The sequence below is a fragment of the Rana temporaria genome, chromosome 3, assembly GCF_905171775.1.
Source record: "Rana temporaria chromosome 3, aRanTem1.1, whole genome shotgun sequence".
Taxonomy (NCBI): Eukaryota; Metazoa; Chordata; class Amphibia; order Anura; family Ranidae; genus Rana; species Rana temporaria.
This window is the reverse complement of record NC_053491.1, coordinates 158,263,468-158,286,668: the sequence shown is the minus strand read 5'-3', so window position 1 is coordinate 158,286,668 and position 23,201 is coordinate 158,263,468. Positions and strand designations below refer to the sequence as shown.

At 45.4% G+C, this 23,201-nt stretch overlaps 1 protein-coding gene across 3 annotated transcripts in view; it reads right to left on the bottom strand.

Moving 5' to 3' along the window:
* The window catches only part of POT1 (protection of telomeres 1), a 123,919-nt gene that overhangs the window by 63,199 nt on the left and 37,519 nt on the right, over positions 1–23,201 (bottom strand). For all 3 annotated transcript variants that reach the window (XM_040343696.1, XM_040343697.1, XM_040343695.1), the window contains one exon: positions 8,493–8,662. In XM_040343696.1, the coding sequence (XP_040199630.1) occupies positions 8,493–8,662 (170 nt within the window). The remainder of the gene's footprint in view (positions 1–8,492; positions 8,663–23,201) is intronic.

Genomic DNA, 23,201 nt, shown 5'->3' with positions numbered 1-23,201 from the left:
GTTTGGCCACTTTTCTGGATTCCAGGTTAATTGGGACAAGTCCATTCTGTTTATGATGGACCAGGCGACGTCGGTCCGGCTACCACCATCTTGTCCACTACAGATAGTCAGCTCCTTCCGGTACCTGGGAGTCATAATACAACATCCCATGGCCTACTATGTCAAGACTAATTTAGACCCCCTCATAGGGCGCATGAAAACTACTTTCAAAACCTGGGCTAATCTTCCATTAACATTGCTGGGTAGAATTAATATTTTTAAGATGATTTTCTTGCCACGATTTCTGTATGTTTTGGGTAATTCGCCAGTGTATGTCACTAAAAATAAATTCAAAGAGATAGATTCCATCCTCACTTCCTTTTTGTGGGGAGGGGGGGGGCGGTCAGGATTGCCAAGGACACCCTTCAGTTACCAGTACTGGAGGGCGGATTGGCCCTCCCCTGCCTTCAAATGTATTATATTGCCTCTCAATTGGCCCACGTACACTGGTGGTTTTACCCCGAAGCCAACAATGCAGCCACTGCATTGGAGGCAGCCATCCTCACCTCCTATGAATCCCTGCAAAATTTGATTCATCGTATGTCCCTTGGGGGGCGGGAGGGAACGAGTATTATAGCTATGACTCTACGGATTATTAAACTCACTAAATTGCAAGTCCCCTCCAGCAGTAATACATACTCACCGAACACTCCACTGTGGGGGAATCCGAACCTTCCGGAATTTTTCCGTAGATCGGATGGGGGATACTGGTCGAAAAGGGGGGTAAAAACTATTTTACATCTGTTCTCAGGCAATGTGTTTCGTACTTTTGAGGAATTTCGTAGAGACTATAATCTGCCACGCACGGCTTACTTCCTTTACCTACAGATACGCCACACTGCAGCAACGCAGTTTGGCCTTCGTAACATAGTCATCCAGCTTTCTCGGCTGGAGCGACTACTAACTGACCCCTCGCACACCAAGTTAGTCTCCACATATTATGGGTCTCTCCTGCACACTACGACTCAAAGGCTGAGCAAAGCGGCTGCTAGCTGGAGAGCTGACATCCCTGAGCTGACGGAGGAGATCTGGCAGGAGGTATTGCCCCTCCAGGTCCCCTCTGTCATTTCGTCCCGTGACAAGGTAATACAGACCAAACTGTTATACAGATCCTACTTCACACCATGCTTACTGTTCAAACTCAGCAGAATCCCCTCAGCGCTATGCTCCCGATGCGGCGCGGCCGATGGCACGTTCTTTCATATGATGTGGGAGTGTGCTCCGATTAGGAAGTTCTGGTCGGAGGTCACGGCCTTCATTAGCTCGCTGACTGAGATACCCAATATATGTAATCCTCTGAGGTGTTTACTGGGCCACATTGATGACGAGACTATATCTAAGAATATGCAAACCTTCCTGCGGATAGTACTGTTCTATGCTAAGAAGTCTATAACCTTCCACTGGAAGTCTCCATCCTTACCTACCATTACCTTTTGGCTCACCACCATCAATCGTGCCATACCGCTGTATAAGATGACATATGAGGCCAGAGGGTGTCCAAAAAAATTCTTGAAGGTCTGGGGCTCTTGGGTTGATTCCGAGAGCACCATACCTCCTGCTCCTTGAACTTTGACTGATGACTGATACCTCTGCCCGTTGAATAGAACTAAGTGAGTAAATGAACGATTCTGTTGTTTTTCTCCCACCTTTCTCTGTGCGTTTTTATGGAAATGCTCAATGTGTACCAGCTACCAAAGTTTTGTAAAATGATGTACCGGGCGATGTTCGCCTAGGATGTGTGTTTGTTTTATTGTCTGTTTTGCATGTACAAAAATTTCAAAATAAAAATGTACCTTTAAAAAAAACAATGAGGGTGTGCCTTCAAACAGAAGGTTAATGCTTTGACATGTGTAGTTTGAGTGGGAAGCCGACTTATTGTCTACAAGGGAATACAGCTGTAGTGAATGAAAGCTGGGGTTCTTCGACCCCATTTAAAGATCCCCTGCATTAAAGTAGGTGCAAGACAAGGACCAGCAGGATCAGGAATGTCACTGTCAAGTGTGTGACACTCTCCCTCAAAGGGTAAGTGAATAAGACATTCTTTAAATGTATCCTTAACATCCCAAGCACAAAGCCAATATGCGGTACGGCCAACATCACTGCCATGCAACAAACTTGGATGCTTCTAAGGCCCCATGTACACGGGATGCTGGTAAACGTACGTTCAGAGGCAGTTGGACGCTTTTTTTCAACTGCCCCTGAACTCAATGTTATCCTATGTGACAATGTACACAGTCTCGTTTATTGCTGTTTTTAGGCAGTTGCGTTAACCAGGGTTTCTTTGAAAGCCAAAAAAATGGGTTCAGACGCCGAAGATTTCCACGTTTCAGACGTCAAGCGCGACTAAACACGGTAACGCTCGTTTAGTTTATAGGCGTTTTCCGGTTTTGCCGATTTAAAAAAAAAAAATAAATGCTAAACGCAGCATGTCAACGTGGCAAAACTGACATTTTAATAGTGGGTTACCATCTCTCAAGTTCAATCGTTCAGGAGCTTTTGTACATGGAGCCCAAGAGGGCATCACAAGTAAAGTAGTGCCCAACACATTTAATCCACTTGTTCCAGAATACAGGGAATCTGCCTTGTGTTTTAGGGCTCTCTTTTAAAGGATATGATCCATTCTGACATGGTTTCAGTTAAGTCAAACGGAGATCTAAATAGGGAGTCCAACTGTATCAATGAAATCTCCAAAATGTAAAGATGCCATCAACCTGTGTGGTATTCTATTGCTTCGCGTGGAGTGGAGAACTGCAGGGTTCACAGAAGGAAGGTACTAATTGTCAATACATACTCTAGCAAAGGGAGAAAATGTAATCGCCTCATCTGGAGGAAGCCATTATTGAATAGGTTTTTCCCAATGTTTCAAGTAATAAGCGCATGGGGAAGGTCTTTGCAGCAGCTCAAGCTCTAAAAACCCTATACCTGGTATAATAGGTTGATCTCTTAGATCCCTTACAAGAGTCAGAGTGTGCTGCATCAATCAGACTAGGAACAAGGACATATCTGTTCAAATACACAGTGTCATTAAAGGACCCTCAGGCGCTCTAAGAGATAAAAGCTTAGAGGTAGACTTTTTCAGATAACATTTAGAGCTTCGACAAGCATACTACCCATTAATTGTACACAAACTGACAAAATTCAGAAGTGGACATAAGATGCCTGGAAAACAAAAGTACAGGTCTTTGCGTCTGACAGCAGAGCTATAGAAGGTAACAATAAAGGACAACTGTACAGAAATAGGAGTCCCTGGATCCAAGTTACAAGCCTAGATTCCTCCTGGGGATTAAAGTGAATTGGCACCAGAAACAATAGGAGAGAAAGACCAGCATATTGGTAAGGCCCAAAGTAGTCCCAAAGTGAAGGATGGTCTCACATACTCACAAATGCAATTGGTAATCATGAGGGTCAGAGGCAGCCAGAAGTGTCACTGTAGGCAGGTAGTGAAATAATATATGCTTAGAAGCAGCAGTAGCAGCAATAGGAAGTTGCTTCTTCCTCAGCTGAAGGGTGGAAAATAAGTGTGGGATTATATCAGCTCCGAGTTCCCTCAGGCAAGACTGTTACCTAAAAAGGGCATGACATTTAAAATGTTGCCCAAAGTTCAAGACTGTGGTATAACTACTCTTACTGCAGCCTGACTGGTCACACTCATTAAGGTGGCACGAAATCCATTGATTTAACCATTTCCTGAAACCTTTACAATCAAGGCATGCAATAAATAACCATCACAGTTGCCTGTGCACTCAACCGAACCGTCATGCCATTGAATGGCTAGTGTCATAACTGATCACATGTGCAGCACCATGGCAACTGCTGATTGAACAGAGGTCAACACGGTAGATGTCTTGGCTGTTTTATGATAAGAAGTTTTTCTTTTGCTTTAAATGAGTTGTGATAGACTGGGCCACGCCAAAAGACTGCACCTGGCACGATCAGGCTCGAAAACCAGTTGCTATAGCAGTAGCGGGACTACCACAAGCAGGATACACAGGCAGTCACCCTGGCGAATTAAGCAGGCTCACCTGAGGTGCAGAGTCCAAGGACAAACCAGTGTTCACCAGAGCTCCTGATGGTGGAGATGGATTTGCTGCGTGTTAATACAAGGTCACAGACCTCAGGTTTGCCCCACCAAGAGGTGAGCAAGCCAGAGTCAAGAAATCAATAAGCAGGTAAGGATCAAACAGAAGTGTAGTCAGTAAAACAAGCCAAAAGGTCAGAAACGAGTAAATGCAAGTTGGGATCAGGCAGAAGCGTAGTTGAGGAACAAGCCAAGGGTCGATAACGAGTGGATGGCAGCAAGGAAGATGAGAGCGAGATACTGGCTGAAGAGAGCACAATAATCTGGCAAACAGGAAGTGCAGAGACAAGGCTTAAATCAGGAAGTTCATAGGAGGAACAAAGAGTTCAGCAATAGTCAAAGCACAAGGCAGGGTTGTCCAATGGATCAGACAAGGCGCTGTCCAGCATCTCAGGTAACTCAGCAAGAGGAGTAATTGCCAGATACGGCAGAGGTTTAAGTCCCAGGTTCAAGTCCAGGTCCTGAGAGTACCACAGCTCGAAAAATAGAGGTTACTGATTTAATACATGAAGCAAAGAAGTTCCATAAATAAGTTCCATAAAGCAGAGTGCATTGCCAAAAGATCACATAACAGGCTTTGTTAACCACATCAGGAGAATAATTTAGCGCATAAAACGGCAGAGTTTAGGCCACACCAGATAGAGCCTTGCGGCTAAGACAATGCACTAAGGTCTGTAAAGTGCCATAATGCAGAGCTCAGTATATGAAGGTTACATTTCAGGCTAGCCCTAAAATTGTCCAACGCTATTGCTGAGAATCTGGATAACTGCTGTATAGAGATTTGTTCAAACAGCATATCAAACATAAAAGAGGAGAGTGCAATATGAAGGCCTAATAATGCACAGCCGGCGCTAGGGGGCGTTAGAGTACCTATCCAAGTGACTGTTAGAAAGTGTATAAAAGATACCAAGCATAAAAACAACACACCAAGTGATAAAAAATGGTGTATAGGTGAAAGAAGCTGCTATTTAAATTAAACGGGAGAACCCGTTTAAAAGATATGAGAATAAGAATCTATAAAATCGATGAACTGAAGTTCGAAAGATAAACAGCGCTAATAGAGTAGGTAAAATGACCAGCTCCAAGAACATGTAATATCCCGGTGAGCTCAGGTGTTGTGCAGAGAGTTCAAACCTAGAGTGCATGTGCACCTAACATCTCTAGAGTGAGATACCCTGTATGTGGGAAGAAGAACACTCCTTCAAAGAGTGAAAGCTTGCCGCTATGAAGCAAAACAATAGTAATGCAAAAAACTCACACCAACTGGTTCCCCAGGTATTGCCAAGGCAGAGCACTTCTTAGCCAGTTGTCATGAAAGATAAAGCAAAACAAACAAATGATAGTGCAGTATGTCTAAATGACTCAGACTGGCAAAGTAGGTAGGTAACCATTAGTGAATGCCCGTACAATAATGACTGTTAAAATGAACGTAAGTAAAGAAAATGTTTCACCGCTTCTCCAATCCTCCAGGGGCCGCGCGTGTGCTGTGTGATGTCAGCTGTAACGAGATCCGTATGGTGGTTAATGGAGCGCAGTGGAACGCAGGTCTGTATCCGGGTGTTGCGTCGCTGTAGCCACGCCCTGACGCGTTTCGTCACTTCCGACTTCGACAGAGGGCGTGGCTACACAGCGCAGTCACTCTCCCTTTGTACTCCGTCAGCGGAGGCTATTGGATGAGCTCTGACTGTCCTCCGGTGCTGATTGGTGCCAATACTGACCGGATGGACAGCGCGACTTCAGCCTCGCTGAGTGGAGTTTACTAAGGGGAAGGTGAAGCACCAGGAAATGAGCCACTGCTATATATTTTAATATGGTCAAAGACCGGGGGCTGTGCATGAAACGCCTGGCCACAGTGGACAAAAGCGATCGTTTGTAAACGATCACTACAAGCGATGGTGAATGCGATTATCATATAATAAAAATGATAGTAAAATAATTAAAGGAAAACAAGGATTAAAAAGGGTTGTTTTATGTATGGGCAGTATATCAACCAATCACACGCATTGTGGGCGTTTCTTAGTGACGCATCGGACAATATCGTAATCCTTGTTTTCCTTTAATTATTTTACTACCATTTTTATTATATGATAATCGCATTCACCATCGCTTGTAGTGATCGTTTACAAACGATCGCTTTTGTCCACTGTGGCCAGGCGTTTCATGCACAGCCCCCGGTCTTTGACCATATTAAAATATAGCAGTGGCTCATTTCCTGGTGCTTCACCTTCCCCTTAGTAAACTCCACTCAGCGAGGCTGAAGTCGCGCTGTCCATCCGGTCAGTATTGGCACCAATCAGCACCGGAGGACAGTCAGAGCTCATCCAATAGCCTCTGCTGACGGAGTACAAAGGGAGAGTGACTGCGCTGTGTAGCCACGCCCTCTGTCGAAGTCGGAAGTGACGAAACGCGTCAGGGCGTGGCTACAGCGACGCAACACCCGGATACAGACCTGCGTTCCACTGCGCTCCATTAACCACCATACGGATCTCGTTACAGCTGACATCACACAGCACACGCGCGGCCCCTGGAGGATTGGAGAAGCGGTGAAACCTTTTCTTTACTTACGTTCATTTTAACAGTCATTATTGTACGGGCATTCACTAATGGTTACCTACCTACTTTGCCAGTCTGAGTCATTTAGACATACTGCACTATCATTTGTTTGTTTTGCTTTATCTTTCATGACAACTGGCTAAGAAGTGCTCTGCCTTGGCAATACCTGGAGAACCAGTTGGTGTGAGTTTTTTGCATTACTATTGTTTTGCTTCATAGCGGCAAGCTTTCACTCTTTGAAGGAGTGTTCTTCTTCCCACATACAGGATATCTCACTCTAGAGATGTTAGGCACATGCACTCTAGGTTTGAACTCTCTGCACAACACCTGAGCTCACCGGGATATTACATGTTCTTGGAGCTGGTCATTTTACCTACTCTATTAGCGCTGTTTATCTTTCGAACTTCAGCATATCAAACATGTTGAAAAAAAAACCTCTGCGGAGTATGGAGCATGTTGCTAGAAAATACGTTTTTCTCAGCAGAGCTGGCTGGAGGCAGGTTATACAGGGGGCAGATTAATGTTTGTTAAACCCCTTTCACACCGAGGCATTTTTCAGTCGCTAAAAGGCTAAAAATAGTGCCTGTGAAGCACTTGCAACATGCCACCCCTGCAGTTGAAGTGTGAAAGTCTAAGTGCTTTCACGCTGAGACACTGCGCTGGCAGGACGCTAGAAAAAGTTCTGCAAGCAGCATCTTTGGGGCGGTAAAGTTGCAGTGTATACACCGCTCCTTCACCTGCCCACTGAAATGAATGGGCACCGCTGCTGAAGCGCCTGCAACGTGCTTCGGCACTACATGGGAGTCTTTAAAACTTTCTTCAGTCGCTAGCGGGAGTTAAAAGCGCCATGCTAGTGGCCAAATAGCACTGCTTTACCGCTGGCGCTGAAAACGGCTCAGTGTGTAAGGGCTCTCAGTTTGTCAGTGTCCAAACCTGCTAAAGCAGCAGAATATTCCAAATTCAAAGAATTACTAAATTCCTGTGTCCTTCGTTGATGATAACATGAGCCAGATTTGGTCAAGGAGATCATTTTATTGTTGTCTATAGAACATTAGGGAAATTTGGTGATTCACAGTAAAATAAAAATGGTTTAAGGTCACCAAATTTTGCAGTCTGAAGGCAGATCATTCTTTAGCTGCCAATGAAGATAATATAATTTTATTATATACAAAAAAATGTAACCAATTCATTCAGTAGTTTTCATTCAGAGAGTTTTCTCTCTCTATAGAGGCTGAGCTCAAAAGAAATTGCATCTTCAAAGTGGTTGTAAACCTTGAACATGAAATATGAACAAAACATATCCTTCTATAGTGTGTACTTGTCTCAATTCAAAGCACTGAGTGCGATTTCTGTCTGTTGCTCTGCTATGTGCATGATTTATTTCTGACAGGTTGTGCCGACCCCGAGAGATCAATGGGGCGAGGGAGGAGTCCTCCAGCACACAGCCTGTGACCGATAGCCTCAGCTGTGCATGCTTTACTATGAGATTGTGTAGAAGGGAATGTCTATCTTCCCTCCAATCAGGTCTCAGATTACACCAATGTCTCTTCTCTGAGCTGTGCAGTGTGTGATGTCCGATTCCCACCCCCTGCCTATGGAAGCTCAGAACTGCTGTGTAAATTCTGGACTTTGAACTGATGTAGAAGAAAGAGGGCTACAGATAAACGGGTAGAATTTTTGAATTAATCTCTGTATCACCAGAGGCCAGTCACTTTGGTGGGTATATGTAAGCATTCACAACCACTTTAACAGAAGAGCTTTTTTCTGGATTAAATGGGAGAGAATATGCCACTATAAAATGAGGTAGTATTTATAGACATACTTTTGCAGTTCTTGTACATCTATGTCATTTTCAGGGAGAATGGTTATGCCTCTTCCATACAATGTCCCTCCATGAAGGTGAAATTCCAGATATGAATTTTCAGCTTGATTTTCATTACAGGTGTTATGCAACTTTGCATGTAAATTTTGAATTACAATGTAACTTCCAACCTGCATGTGAGTAGAAAAATGTAATGCGTGTTACATGAGAAAAACAGCAAGTAAAAAAATAAAATTAAATCATTATACTGACCACAATTTGTTGGGGGTGGGGGAAGAATCAACAGAATTAGAAGGATACATGTATTAGTGCTTCAAATCATATGTGTAGCAGCAAAGAAAGGTCCTCATCTCCCTACCTCTTACATCCATCTATGGCATCTGGATTAAGTCTCTATTTGCATGAGCAATGATACTGTACAGTGCATGTGGAAAGTAATCGCAGTGCTTCACTTTTTCCACATTTTGTTATGTTACAGCCTTATTCCAAAATCTATTACATTCATTATGTTCCTTAATATTCTACAAATAATACCCCATAATGACAATGTGAACCAAGTTTGTTTGAAATCTTTGCAAATTTATGAAAAAAAAAAATCACATGTACATGAGTTTTCACAGCCTTTGCCAACATTGAGCTCAGGTGCACCCTGTTTCCACTGATCATCCTTGAGATGTTTCTACAACTTGATTGGAGTCCACCTGTGGTAAATTCAGTTTGATTGGACATGATTTGGAAGGCAAACACCTGGTTTTACAAAGGTCCCACAATCAACAGTGCATGTCAGAGCACAAACCCAGCCATGAAGTCCAAGGAATTGTCTGTAGACCTCCGAGACAGGGATTGAATCGAGGTACAGATCTGGGGAAGGGTACGGAAAAATGTTTGCAGCATTTAAGGTCCCGATGAGCACAGTGGCCTCCATCATCCATAAATGGAAGAAGTTGGGAACTACCAAGACTCTTCCTAGAGCGGGCCATCCATCCAAACTAAGTGATCAGGGGAGAAGGGCCTTAGTCAGGGCAGTGACCAAGAACTTAATAGTCACTCTGACAGAGCTCCAGTGTTTCTCTGTGGAGAGAGGAGAACCTTCTAGAAGAATAACCATCTCTGCAGCACTCCACCAATCAGGCCTGCATGTTAGAGTGGCCAGACAAAAGACACTCCCCAGTAAAAGGCACATGACAGCCCGCCTGGAGTTTGCCAAAAGGCACTTGAAGGACTCTCAGACCATGACAAACTAAATTCTCTGGTCTGATGAAATAAAGATTAAACTCTTTGGCCAGAATGGCAAGCGTCATGTCTGGAGGAAAACAGGCACTGCTCATCACCTGGCTAATACTATCTCTACAGTGAGGCATGGTGGTGGCAGCAAATGGGAGACTAGTCAGGATCGAGGGAAAGAAGAATGCAGCAATGTACAGAGACATCCTTGATGAAAACCTGCTTCAGAGTGCTCTGGACCTCAGACTGGGGCGAAGGTTCATCTTCCAACAGGGAAACAGCCCTAAGCACACAGCCAAGATAACAAAAGAGTGGCTACGGGACAACTCTGTGAAGGTCCTTGAGTGACCCAGCCAGAGCCCAGACTTAAACCTGATTAAACATCTCTGGAAAGATCTGAAAATGGCTGTGCACCAACGCTCCCCATCCAAACCGATAGAGCTCGAGAGGCCCGGCAGAGAAGAATGGGAGAAACTGCCTAAAAATAGGTGTGCCAAGCTTGCAGCATCACTCAAAAAGACTTGAGTCTTAAATTGGTGCCAAAGGTGCTTTAACAAAGTATTGAGCAAAGGCTGTGAATTTTTATGTACATGTGAATTTTTTATAAATTTGAAGAGATTTGAAACAAACTTATCATTCTCATTGTCATTATGGGGTATTGTTTGTAGAATTTTGAGGCAAATAATGCATTTAATTAATTTTGGAAGGTAACAAAATGTGGAAAAAGTGAAGCAATGTGAATACTTTCTGGGTGCACTGTAGCTCTTGGTCCCTAATATACACCAGGGAGCAAAGGACATAAGAACCCTCTCTGTTTGTTGGCATAGGATTAACTGTCCTTTAACATATTTAGTTTGAAGTGCAAACCCCCTATGCCCATACTAGGCACCATTTTAAAATTACTTCTGCAAAACTTTCCCTGTGCCTTGGTGCAGTAATAATAGCCCTTTTATTTCCACAAACGGGGTCTGATCAATAGGGATCAAGCAGGAACTCACTGGCTGACTATTGTCAATGTGAAGGCATTGACTAGTCTATAGCATTCTTGTGATCAAATTATTATTCATATTATCTTTATTTTTCATTGTTGGTGCTTAAATCTAAGGTTACAAAGTCATGGAATACTAGTTTTGGTTAAATAAAACAGTAGCTTGGATTTATTAATTCATTTTCCGGTTTCATTTATTAAATAAATTGTAGAAAATATCCGAAATAGATATCAAAAGAGATCACAAAACATGCCATATTCACTTACATGCACAAGTGTGAAAGAAATTAAACCAATGAAGTGTACAAAGCTCCAGAATTAGACTGCATTAAAGCTAATCTCTACTTCGCTTATTCAAAGCAAAGCAACAGGCTTATAATACTAGAGACCACCATAGCAGCATATACTTTCTTATTGCTCTCCCTTCTGGCCCATTAGGCCAGTGGTCATCAACCCTGCCCTACAGGGCCCACTAACAGGCCAGGTTTTCAAGATAACTGAAATACATCACAGGTGATATCATTTGCTGCTCAGTGATTGCCGTATTCTAGTCTGCATCTCCCCAAGGTAATACATAAAACCTGGCCTGTTAGTGGGCCCTGTAGGGCAGGGTTGATGACCGCTGCATTAGGCCACCGGGAGTGAAAAAAAAAGCCCTGTGTAGTCTACAGTCACCTAATTTATAGCATACACATAGCTATAGGATGTTTAGTGACAGTGCTGACTGGACCAGGTTGAGGTGAGTAACATCTGTAACCGGAACTACTAAATATTTTCTTTATTTTCAGATGCTGAGTAGCAAGGATGCAAAGTAAAAGTAAGTATATTGTATGCTTATGGAGAAGGGGGTAGTTAACCAAACATGTTGCTTTGTTCTGAATGAGATTCATTTAAAGGATAAGTACAGCCAAAGCTGGTTTGGCTGTACTTCTGTGGATCACACATCGTTCTGCATGCTTGTGACCCGTTTTCAGCAAACAGCGGGCTGAAGCCCACTGTCGGCTGACGTCACATAGCCGGGCCAGGCTCAGAAAAGATCACATCCATATGGTCAGAATCTGCCCACATTCTTGGTCCCACACCCGGTTCAACCTCTCAGTGAGCCATTGAGAGCCTAAGCCAGCTGCTCCCATGACCTCCACAGCCCAACGCTCCAGTGAGCCTAGGGAGGCAGAGCAGAGAGCTGTGACTGATAGTCACCAGCTCTCTACTCAGGGAGCTCTGAGAACCAAGCAATCAGCAGTGTTTGATCGCTTGGTTCTCAGTCAGTCAGAGCTGGCGGGGGGGACTGGTGCTGCATCCACCTAGGTATGTATGATGCCAACAAAAATAATCTGGAGTGCACATTGACTCTAAAGCCTCATACACGCTCGGTTTACTCGGCAAGAACCAGCAAGAAAACTGCTGGCAGAGCTTTCTTGCCGAGTATACCATGCGTGTGTACGAGAAAACTGCCTAAAATTGCGACGAGAAAAAGAGAGAACATGTTCTCTATTTTCTCATCGTGATTCTCGGCAGTGTTTTCCTGCCAAGAAATCCGACAGTGTGTATACTTACCTGTCGTTGTGGAAACCCGCGCATGCTCAAAAAGACTTTAACGCATGCGCGGTAGCTTCCTAGGCATAGGTAGGGTGCAGCAAGTTGGCGGCATCGAATGTGACAAGCGCATGCTCGTCGTACGCGATGACGTCACCGCTTTCTTGCCTTTCAAAAGAACCGTGGTTTATTTGAAAGGAGTGTCTGTACACTCGGGCGGCAAGAGATTCTTGCCAAGAATCTCATCAGGAAAAACAACGTTTTTTCCCCCCCGACGAGATTCTGGCCCATGTGTACAGGGCTCAAGGTAAAGCAAAAAAAAAAAAAAAAAGCAGATACTAATAGAAATGTCATAAAGCATAAATAAGCAATACAACTGTCTGTGAAGTGTAACAATAAAAACATGCATCTAAAAATCGTACTGCTAATGCAAGAGCCCACATCACTGTACTTCTTAACCTGTAACAATGGACAATAACACTGAACAGGTCACCTTTATTTACAGTTGTGCTCATAAGTTTACATAACTAGGCAGAATTCGAGATTTTCCTAGTTTGTGACGGAAAATATTAATTATATGAAGACAGGAGGCGAGTATCTTATGCATTATCTTTCTTTATTAATGCCCATAGCAGAAATACAACTTTTTCAGTAAATTCAAGTAGAAAAACGTTTAACTGAAAGAAAAAGAAAAAACTACAACACCCAGCAGCCCTCAGGCTGGGTCTGCCAATCATGAGGCAGGACAGCCGGCATATAAGGGGCTGCCTCCTTAGACCCTTCCTCTTTCTTGAGGCGAATCGGCAGGAAACCTGGAATAGAAAAAAAAACAGTTCGAAACACCGGGAGCCTGGCAAACTGGAACTTCCGGACAGGATTCAGTCGACGGCATCCATGCTCCGGATCCGGAACGCAGTAGGAACCTCCACTTCCGGTCTGTGGTGCGCAAAAACCCATGGATCGAAATGGGAACCGCAATCCCGACGGTGATATAGGAAAACGAAGTCCAGGGGCGTATCAGCCTCCGACCGGTAGGATGCGTGATGCAATGACCTAGAACGAGAGAGACAACATCGTGATAGGGTTGGGTTGGGAGGGAAGATACTCGCCTCCTGTCTTCATATAATTAATATTTTCCGTCACAAACTAGGAAAATCTCGAATTATATATCAGACAGGAGGCTCATATCTTATGCAAGTTCAAAGCTACAACAATGTATATATTAAAGATAACAGTCAAAATAAACTACAAAACTGACATAGATATGTGTTCCTCCGGTCTAAAGCAGAATTGGTGGAAGGTGGTCGGGACAACCAGTCCGCCGCTAGCAGAAGGTCCTAGAGGGAGCCTACCGAGGTGACGACCTTAATAGCCACCGCCCCTCAGGAGGAGTGGGCACCAACCAGGGTTATGTCAAACCCTGTCATTCCCATGACCGACCGTACCCCTCTGGCTAGCGTAGTCGAGGAAACCAGAAAATGAGGTTTAACGTAGGAAAACGAGGAGTAGAGAGAATTGCGAAGATCGCAACGGGCCGACAAGGACTCGCAAGTCTGTAGGCAGCGGGACACCCACAGGCGTGGATGCGCGGAGAAGAGCGGGTAGAAAACCGCTTGAAGTCCCGTCTTTGTCCTAAGAACTCCGGAAAACCTGATTCTGAGGCGAGAACTGACGCCTGGAAACGTCCAACGTCCGGACGCCTGACACACGTTAGGCGGAATCAGATACGAGAGGACAGCAAGTTGAAAGGCAGTAACCTCAAAGAGAGTGCCATTGTCCCCCCCAGTCCGAGGACATGGTCAGGGCCTTGGTCACATCCAAGAGTGTTGATACTTGGGCGAGATGGGCGTTTCAAACCTAACGCCTACCAAGTCGGCACACCGACGGATGTTTACCCACCGGGCAAGTCTACAAGGGAGCGGTAGGCTGAGATCGCAGAGCGATAGACGTTAAGGGAGCTAAAGGGCCTCCCGGAATCAAAAGTCCGCCCAACAGTTGGCCACTCCAGACCCAGGCGCCTGAACGGGATCAACCTGTCGTTGATCACACCGAGAAACCCAGAGATGAGGGGAGTGAGGAAGCAACCTGGGGAGATCCACAGTCATCTCCAGAAGGAGGGGAAAAAACCATGGTTGTGTCGGCCACCGCGGAGTGAGCCGCACGACTGCTGCTCTCAGGTTTGCTACGAGAAGGAGGACCCAGAGGGTCATCGGGAACGGGGAGAAACGCGTAGTGTGTCCCCAGTGACCAGGTTGGCCGAGGGCGTCCACAGTGTGCGCCTCCGGATCCGGCTCCCGGTTGTAAAAGTGCGGGAGCTGATGGATGAGGCGAGAGGTGAACGGGTCCATAGAGAAGGATCCCTTAGGTGAGTGAGGGCCAGGAACACTGGTCGGTGCAGTCGGCAATCGTTGGAATCGCCCAGGTAACGAGAATTCCAATCTGCCACCATATTGGAATAGCCTGGGCTATATTCCGCAACCGGAACGATGCTGCGTTCCAGGCAGAAAGGCCCGAAGTCTTTTGCCAGAACCGCTAGGACTGGATCTGGGGCCCCCAAAGCGATCAACGTACTGGACTGTGGTTACGTTGTCTATCTGCAAGAACACACAGCAGGTTGATGTGTGTGGCAGTAGACTCCTGGTGGCAAGAAAGCCGCCGGGATTCTAGTGATGATGTGCAGCAGAGATTCCTCTGCGGACCGCGTCCCTCTTGTGGACGAGGGGCTGCACCTAGTACCCCAGCCGAGGCGGCTGGCATCCGACCCTATGACGAAATCCGGTGTAGAATTGACGACGGACTCGCCGTTCCGTTCGACGGCATGACGTAAACACCACCGTAGTTCCACTATGGCTTCTGCGTCCAAAGCGACTTTGTCTGCATAGCGAAAACCCCTAGCGAAGGTGTAGAGCCTCGAGTCTCTGGGGGGCTCGATAGAGAAGAGGGCTGGAAAATGGCCTGGATTGACGCCGATAACAGGTCGACTAAGCGAGCCAGTCCGCGTAAAGACACCCGTTGCTTGCCCAGCACGATACTGACACGATCTAACAGTGGAGATGCGGCCACGCTGAGCCCTGGTCCGTGACATTGCAGACTATCCTGGGCTTGAACCCAGAATCAATGCATGCAGGGCAGGCACCCTAGCCCTGAGCTAAACCTGCTCCTTTGCAGATGGCGCCTAATTGGTCATGGGCAGCCGAAGGATCGCTCGGTTGGTGTGATTTATGAGGAGTCCCAGATCCTGAAGCGATCTGCCCGTCCAGGAGGCGTGTTTGTTCGTCAGGCAAGGATAACGAGCCATTAAGAGTAGGTTGTACAAGTAGAAGATCCACCTCGCCCCTGTTCCGCAGGGTGCCGTAATTTGGTGAGATTTCACAAGTTAACACTGGACGATAACCGTCCCACTTTCCCTGACCAGGAGAATGAACGCTTGTTTGGTCCAAGGTCTTGCAACTCGTTGTCTATTAGGACGGTGTACAGGTTAGAAAACCCGAATGGGATGGGGGACCAGGTCCATGTCTGGTGATCCCGACTAACATGTCTACGGCGGCCGATCCGTGTTCTGATTCGGCTAGGTGGGACCGTTGGGGTCAAGTTTCCTTAGGATTGAGCGGCGGCGTTCTGTCGAACACGAAGTGTACGCGCATTCCAGGAGGCAAAACTGCCCGTTGGGCCCAGACCCTAAGTTGGGCTAGGTCAACCGGCTGTACAGAGGCAGTAGCCTGCTCACTAAGGCGTAGGGTTTGGTGCTAGGTCCAAAGATCTAAGACCCTGTCCTGTGTGGTCTTAAAAGGTCCTCTCTATTCCCCTAGGAATACTTCCCGTGTTTGGCGAGATACCTCAAGAGTATGGGTCCACCTCGGGAGTGTGCACAACCTTATTTGGTAATGGAAAGGCGGGCATTCCGCCCACAACATGTTTCGGTTAGCTCTACCGACCGATCTCCGGATCCAGTATTCGATATATTGGGGTGCCCAGTCACCGGAGTGTGGATGGGTAATCGCCCCCTGATCGAAAAATGGCTCTCCACTAATGTTTCACCCTGGGACACAGGGTTGGCGTCGTCATGAAGCGCCATGTGCCCACTGCTCTCATAATCATCGTCATCATCCTCAGACTCAAGGTGCTAGCCGCCTCGGACTCCGTGGACTGTTCTAGAAGAATCCACGAATGAGTCTGGCTTAGTCCGTCTAGTGGACTGCTGCCTCTGCATGTGCATCTCCCCGAGGCTCGGGGGTCGGTTGGAGTCTGGGAGGGCAGTGGGTCGGCAGTCCTGGGAGGGTACTGCCTGGGACATGTTATTTACTTCCCCTGCCGGGGAGTCGGAGGCGGTGTCATTGGGACACCTTGCCCTATTTAGGGGCGGTATACCATTGCCGGCTGGTCCGGACATAGGGGCGCAGGCGGGTTGGAACCGACGCCATGGTAGCCTGGATGGACCTACCGATCAGTTCTTGAACCGTGTCCACCCCGGTAGGGGCGCTAGCAGGGGTAAGGTCCAATCGTCAGCCACAGGAGAAGAATCTGCTGTCTGCGAACAGCACGGTAAAACAGCACAGTAACATATGGAAGGCATGTACAGGAACATGCTATAAATTTATTTATTTGTTTGTACATTCATATAAATATTTATTTATTTAGATTTTGTTTATCTATATTTTTATTAATTATTTTCCTGATAAATTAGGTATCTATTCTAGGGAATAAATTCCCCAGAAACAAGAATTAATGAGTAAATATTTATTTATTTAATTAGATTTAGATTATTTAATTTATTTATATATATATATATATATATATATATATATATATATATATATATATATATATATATATATATAATTTATTTAATTTATTTATATAATTTATTTAATGTATTTATTTAATTTATTTAATGTATTTATTTATTTAATGTATTTATTTAATTTATTTTATTTATTTATTTTAATTTATTTAATTCATTTATTTAATTTATTTATTTTATTTAATTTATTTAATTCATTTAAGTTATTTATTTAATTTATTTAATTTATTTATTTAAATTCATTTAATTTATTTATTTATTTTATTATTTAATTAATTAATGAAAAGGAACGATCGCAGGTTCCTACCTCCAACACCGCTGACAGCTTGCGGTGGGAGGAGAGCCTAACGAGATTAACTCCAGAGGCGAAGTCTCGCGAGACTACGGCCTCTGGAGTCCCTGCTGAGCCGTGGATGTGAGGGACAGAGCGGTCGAGGAGATCCGCTCTTTCCCGTCCTGCTCAGAGATAGGAGGGGGGAACGCCAAAGTGTCACCCGGATCAAGAGAGGCATAGACGGCGAGAGGGGAGAGGAGCGGCCGCGACGGAGACTCCGCCCACCGGCCAAGCGTGCGAAGGCGAGCGTGGGGAGGAAGGAGGAGGGGGGGGGGGACAGCTGCCCAGAGATGGCGCCCGCTCAGGGAGCGAGGGAACAGCACGGACCCCGCACGGAGGTTGCCGCAGCGCTCCGGCGCCAGGAAAGGGGGAAGCCCAAGTCAGGATGACTAAAGTAAAAGAATCAAAGTGAACGATTTCAGGATGACTAAAAGTGAAAGAAATCCAAGTGAAATATTTCAAATAAGGCTCAAACATAACTACCTGACACCGTGCGGTGTCAGGGAAAACAGACATAAAAGTGTAAAAATCGGGGAATAACAGGGGGAACCCCCCATATTCCACAACATTCCAAATAAAACGACAAACATTTCCAACAAAACTACCTGACATCGGGATATCCGGTATCAGGGAGACAGATGTAAAAACGGAAAATCGGGGGAATACAAGGGAAAACCCCCAATATTCCACCATATATTAAACATCATTCAACAAAGTTACCTGACACCACATTCGGTATTAGGGACAATATATATATACAATCCAAGAATAAAGTTATATGAAATACTTATCTTGTATGCTCTGCCATGAGCAGAAAGAAAGAGGAAGGGTCTAAGGAGGCAGCCCCTTATATGCCGGCTGTCCTGCCTCATGATTGGCAGACCCAGCCTGAGGGCTGCTGGGTGTTGTAGTTTTTTCTTTTTCTTTCAGTTAAACGTTTTTCTACTTGAATTTACTGAAAAAGTTGTATTTCTGCTATGGGCATTAATAAAGAAAGATAATGCATAAGATATGAGCCTCCTGTCTGATATATAATTTATGATTTCTTGGCAATTTTTCAGAGAATATGAATGATAACACAGAAACTTTTCTTACACTCATGGTTAGTGTTTGGCTGAAGCCAGTTATTATCAATTAACTGTGTTTACTCTTTTTAAATCATAATGGCAACAGAAACTACTCAAATGACCCTAATCAAAAGTTTACATACCCTCATTTATTTATTTTTTACAGAAGGAATATTTATTGAGATAATCAAATGATTACATGCTTATACAATTCAGATGATACAGATCAGGGCAACGAGGCATCAAACAGCTATTACATTGGTACAAAGAGAAGCATACATAGTAAAAACATCCAAGTACTGCTTCTAAAGGGGGAGGGGAGAAGGGAAAGGGAAGGGAGGGAGTCCACTCCAATCAATCAATAAAATGATAAAATGTAAGAAAAAAAAAACATACATTACTTTGTGCATCAAGAGTAGGCTCACAAACATGAAAAATACTCCCAGAAGCCAAGAACCACCATATCCTGAACTAAAGACCAAGGGGAGGGGCCCAGAGGAAGGAGAGGAGGGGGCCCAGGATCACCCCGGGGGGAAGAGGGCAAACAGAAAGCAAATCTCACTACACCGTCTCCTGGCCGCCACCCAAGCTGCCCAAATTTTCTCAAAATTCTTAGGGCAATTGCACCCCATGTATGTCAGCTTATACAAAGGCAAGGTGTCATTCACCAGCTTTCGCCAGGCAGACAATCCAGGCGGTTCAGTAGCCTTCCACTGGAGCAGGATTGCCTTTTGAGCATAAAATGCAGTGTAAAAAAATAAATAGCTTCTTGTGAGGTGGGAAGATTGTCCGTGATACCCAGCAATAGAACCAAGGGGCCAAGCCCAACAGCCACGCCACTAATCAAGCCCATACCAGCCGCCAAAACTCCTGAATTCTCGGGCACTGCCAGACCATATGTATGAAATCCCCCACATCCAGGTTACATTTAGGGCATTTATCCTCGGAGGTGCGGTAGATCACCGTCAGCCTCTGTGGTGTATAGTAGACCCTGTGGATAAATTTTAGCTGGATGAAACGATCCCTCGTCGATATCATAAGGGGGATGCACTGTTGCAGTCCCTCCGACCAGTCCTTCAGCGCAAGGGCCGGCAAATCACGTTGCCAGGCCGAGAAGGCTCGCGCCGCCCCAAACCCCGCCGCACACGTTAATCTAAAAAGTATATAGAGGAGAGCACTTTATCCATAAAGCACAAGGTGAGGAGACCCTCTACCGAGTGGGGTTCCACTTTTATAGGATCGGGGAACTGCGCTCGGACCGCATTCCGGAGCTGGAGGAACCTGAAGAACATCCAGGGGGGGGGGGGGAAGCCCAAATTTACTTTTCAACACACCAAGAAAAAGCAACCGTCCCTCCGGCATGATGTCTCAAAGTTTTAATCTCATAGCGTGCCCACAGCTGTGGATCCGGCACAGTTCTCAGATGGGGCAGAAATGGATTGCCCCATAGGGGGACGTGGGGAGAGAATGTTGCGGGCTCAGCCAGAAGCCTTGAAACCTGTCCCCACACCACCACCGTGGTCCTCATTAACTTGGTAGTCTGAGCATTGGCTCTAACTCCTCGATAGACTAGGTTACTTAATTCTGCATAGGACCCCAGTATAGCTTAACCAACGGGTTAGTGTGATCTTGCGCAAACCACCACCTCACTGACACCAAGACAGCCGCCCAGTAATACTTCCTGAAGTTTGGAAGGGCTAAACCACCTGCCGACAAGGGGAGCTGGAGTATGGGCCTGCCCACCCTCGGAACCGAGGCCTGCCAGACAAACAAACCCACCACTTGATCAAGTTTGTTAAAAAATGATTTGGGGATACTCACCGGCGTATGTCCAAACACATATAGAAACTTGGGGAGGAAGGACATTTTAACTAGGGTGACCCTGCCTACAGGTTTACGAGGCAGGGTTTTCCAGTCCGAGCACTTTTGGAGAAACTTCTGGAGAACAGGGTGTACATTAGCCTCAAGATAATCAGGTAGGTGCCTACGGACCTGGATACCCAAATATTTAAAGCTATCTATCCATTGGAGAGGGGCCGGTAAGTTAGCAGGAGGGGGCGACTGATTCAGAGGAAAGAGGACCGACTTTTCCCAGTTAATTCTAATACCCGAGAATCCGGGAGACCAGTACTTCACAATAGAGGATTCTATCTCAGGCTTCACCCGCTCATCCGACACCCAGTACCTCGAGAGTTGCAAAAGGCCGCCGCCCGGGGCCATTCCTGTATGTAGCCTGAGCAGAATGGGGGCATGATCCGAGATCCCCCTGGGAAGCACAGAGATTTCCTGCACTTTAGCCAAGATCGGGCTGCTCGCATATACAGTCCTTCAATGTCATTTTCTGTCAGATAGTCACACATTGTGATGGCAAAGACAAAAAAACTCTCCCTTTTTGAACATGGTCGGGTTGCTGAACTGCATAAGCAGGGTCTCTCATCAAGACACTGGACGATCCTCGACCAAAATTAAGGCCCTTACTGGTGCTGACTGCAACCCCTATAACCATCAGATGAAATCTGAGACTGAAGGGCTTCAAAAACAAAAAACCTTGTCTCCTTGAACGCCACAGAACTGCTCGTTTGGACTTTGCAAGAGAGCACCAAACATGGGACATTCAAAGGTGGAAGAAAGTTTTATTCTCCGATGAGAAAAAAATTTAACCTTGATGGTCCTGTTGGTTTGCAACGTTCCTGGCATGACAAGCAGATCCCACCTGAGATGTTTTCTATGCGCCACAGTGGAGGGTGCGCCATAATGGTCTGGGGTGCTTTTTCCTTCAGTGGAACAATGGAGCTTCAGGAAGTGCAGGAGCGTCAAACGGCCGCTGGCTATGTCCAGATGTTGCAGAGAGCATTCCTCATGACTGAGGGCCCTCGTCTGTGTGGTAATGACACAGGACAACGCTACAGTACACAATGCCCGCAGGACAAGGGACTTCTTCCAGGAGAACAACATCACTCTTTTGGCCCATCCTGCGTGTTCCCTGATCGAAATCCGATTGAGAACCTTTGGGGATAGATGGCAAGGGAAGTTTACAAAAAATGGACAACAGTTCCAGACAGTAGATGGCCTTTGTGCGGCTGTCTTCACCACTTGGAGAGATGTTCCCACTCACCTCATGGAAACGCTTGCATCAAGCATGCTGAAACTAATTTTTGAAGTGATCAACAATAACGGCAGAGCTACTCATTACTGAGTTCATGTTTGAAAGTTGGATTTCTGTTTTGGGGGGGGGGTTTATTTTTTTTTTGGAGGTGTGGTCCTAAACTTTTGATCAGCTGAAAAACAGCCTGTTTCAGTTTATTCGTTGGTTTCATTAAATTGAATGCTCAAAAAATGTCACTCTCATTTCTTCTTGTTGCATGTTGAAGCTCTACTTGGAACCTTGTTAACCCCCTTAGCGGTAAACCCGAGCGTGACTCGGGGTGGGTTTCCAATGTTAGGATCGGTATCCCCGAGTCACGCTCGGGGTGGACGTGCAGAGTGTGCAGCGGCTTACCTGCTCGCTGAATCCACAGGCAAGTTACTTACCTTGTCCCTGGATCCAGCGATGCATCCCCGCTGTGTGAGCGAGCGGGTCCTCCTCGCTCGATTCAGTGTCCCCGTGTGCCGCCGATCTCCGTTCCCTGCGACGTTACGACGCACGGGGGCGGAGAACGGTGCCAAATTCAAAAAAAGTAAACAAACACTATACATACAGTATACTGTAATCTTATAGATTACAGTACTGTATGTAAAAAATACACCCCCCCCCCCTGTGTCCCTAGTGGTCTGCCCAGTGCCCTACATGTCATTTTATATAATAAAAACTGTTCTTTCTGCCTGCAAACTGTAGATTGTCCAAAAGTGTCCCTTTATGTCAAAAATGGTTTTAGATCAGCTAGAAAACAGCGATAATAAATTATAATCACTTGCAGAATTGTGCGATAGCGATTTGTGGGGAAATACGTCATAAAAAAATAAAAGTAATGACAGCGACAATTCTGCAACTGAGCAAATTTCAGTGATTTTAAGTTGATTACATTATTGAATAATTTTTATTATAATTATATTATTTGTTATTATTATTTATAATTATTTATTTATTATATTATAATTTATCATTTTTGTTTTAAAAAAAAATCATACCCGGGATGCCTACAAGACTCTTTGGTCAGATTTAAGTGAGTTATTCCTAAAAATTACAGGCCTACAGTATACAACGCCAAATTTCCTTGCAAAATAATTGTACCGCTTTTGGTACGCAATTCCAGACAGAATCATACCGCCAGGGAGGTTAAGATCCAACAATGTAAAATATGATTTTTTGCAATTTTTCAAGTGGTCTTAAACTTTTGATTAGGACTGTATAAGGTCGATTCGTGACATGGCTGTATGTTTGGCTGAGCTACAAGTATATCCCTTAACCCCCAGGTTTCTCCACCTCCAAACATCTGTGAGACCAAAAACTTCAGCCCACTAGGAGAGTGGGGAATCAACCGCTAGACCAGAGGACATCCTATCTAGGTTAGAGCAGGGTACCATATTGAAATCTCCCACCAAGAGTACCGCAGTGGCTGAATAGGTCGCCACCACTTGAGCAATCTTGTTGAGGAGCCCAACAGTAGCAGGAGGGGGGTTATATAGGCCCACCAGAACTAACAGCATACTAGTGACCATGGCGTGGAGTATCATAATTACCCTCCGGGTCCAGATGCAGGTCTAACAAGGTAAATGATAAGGACTCGCGGACAAGGATACTGAACCCCCTGGCCTTGCT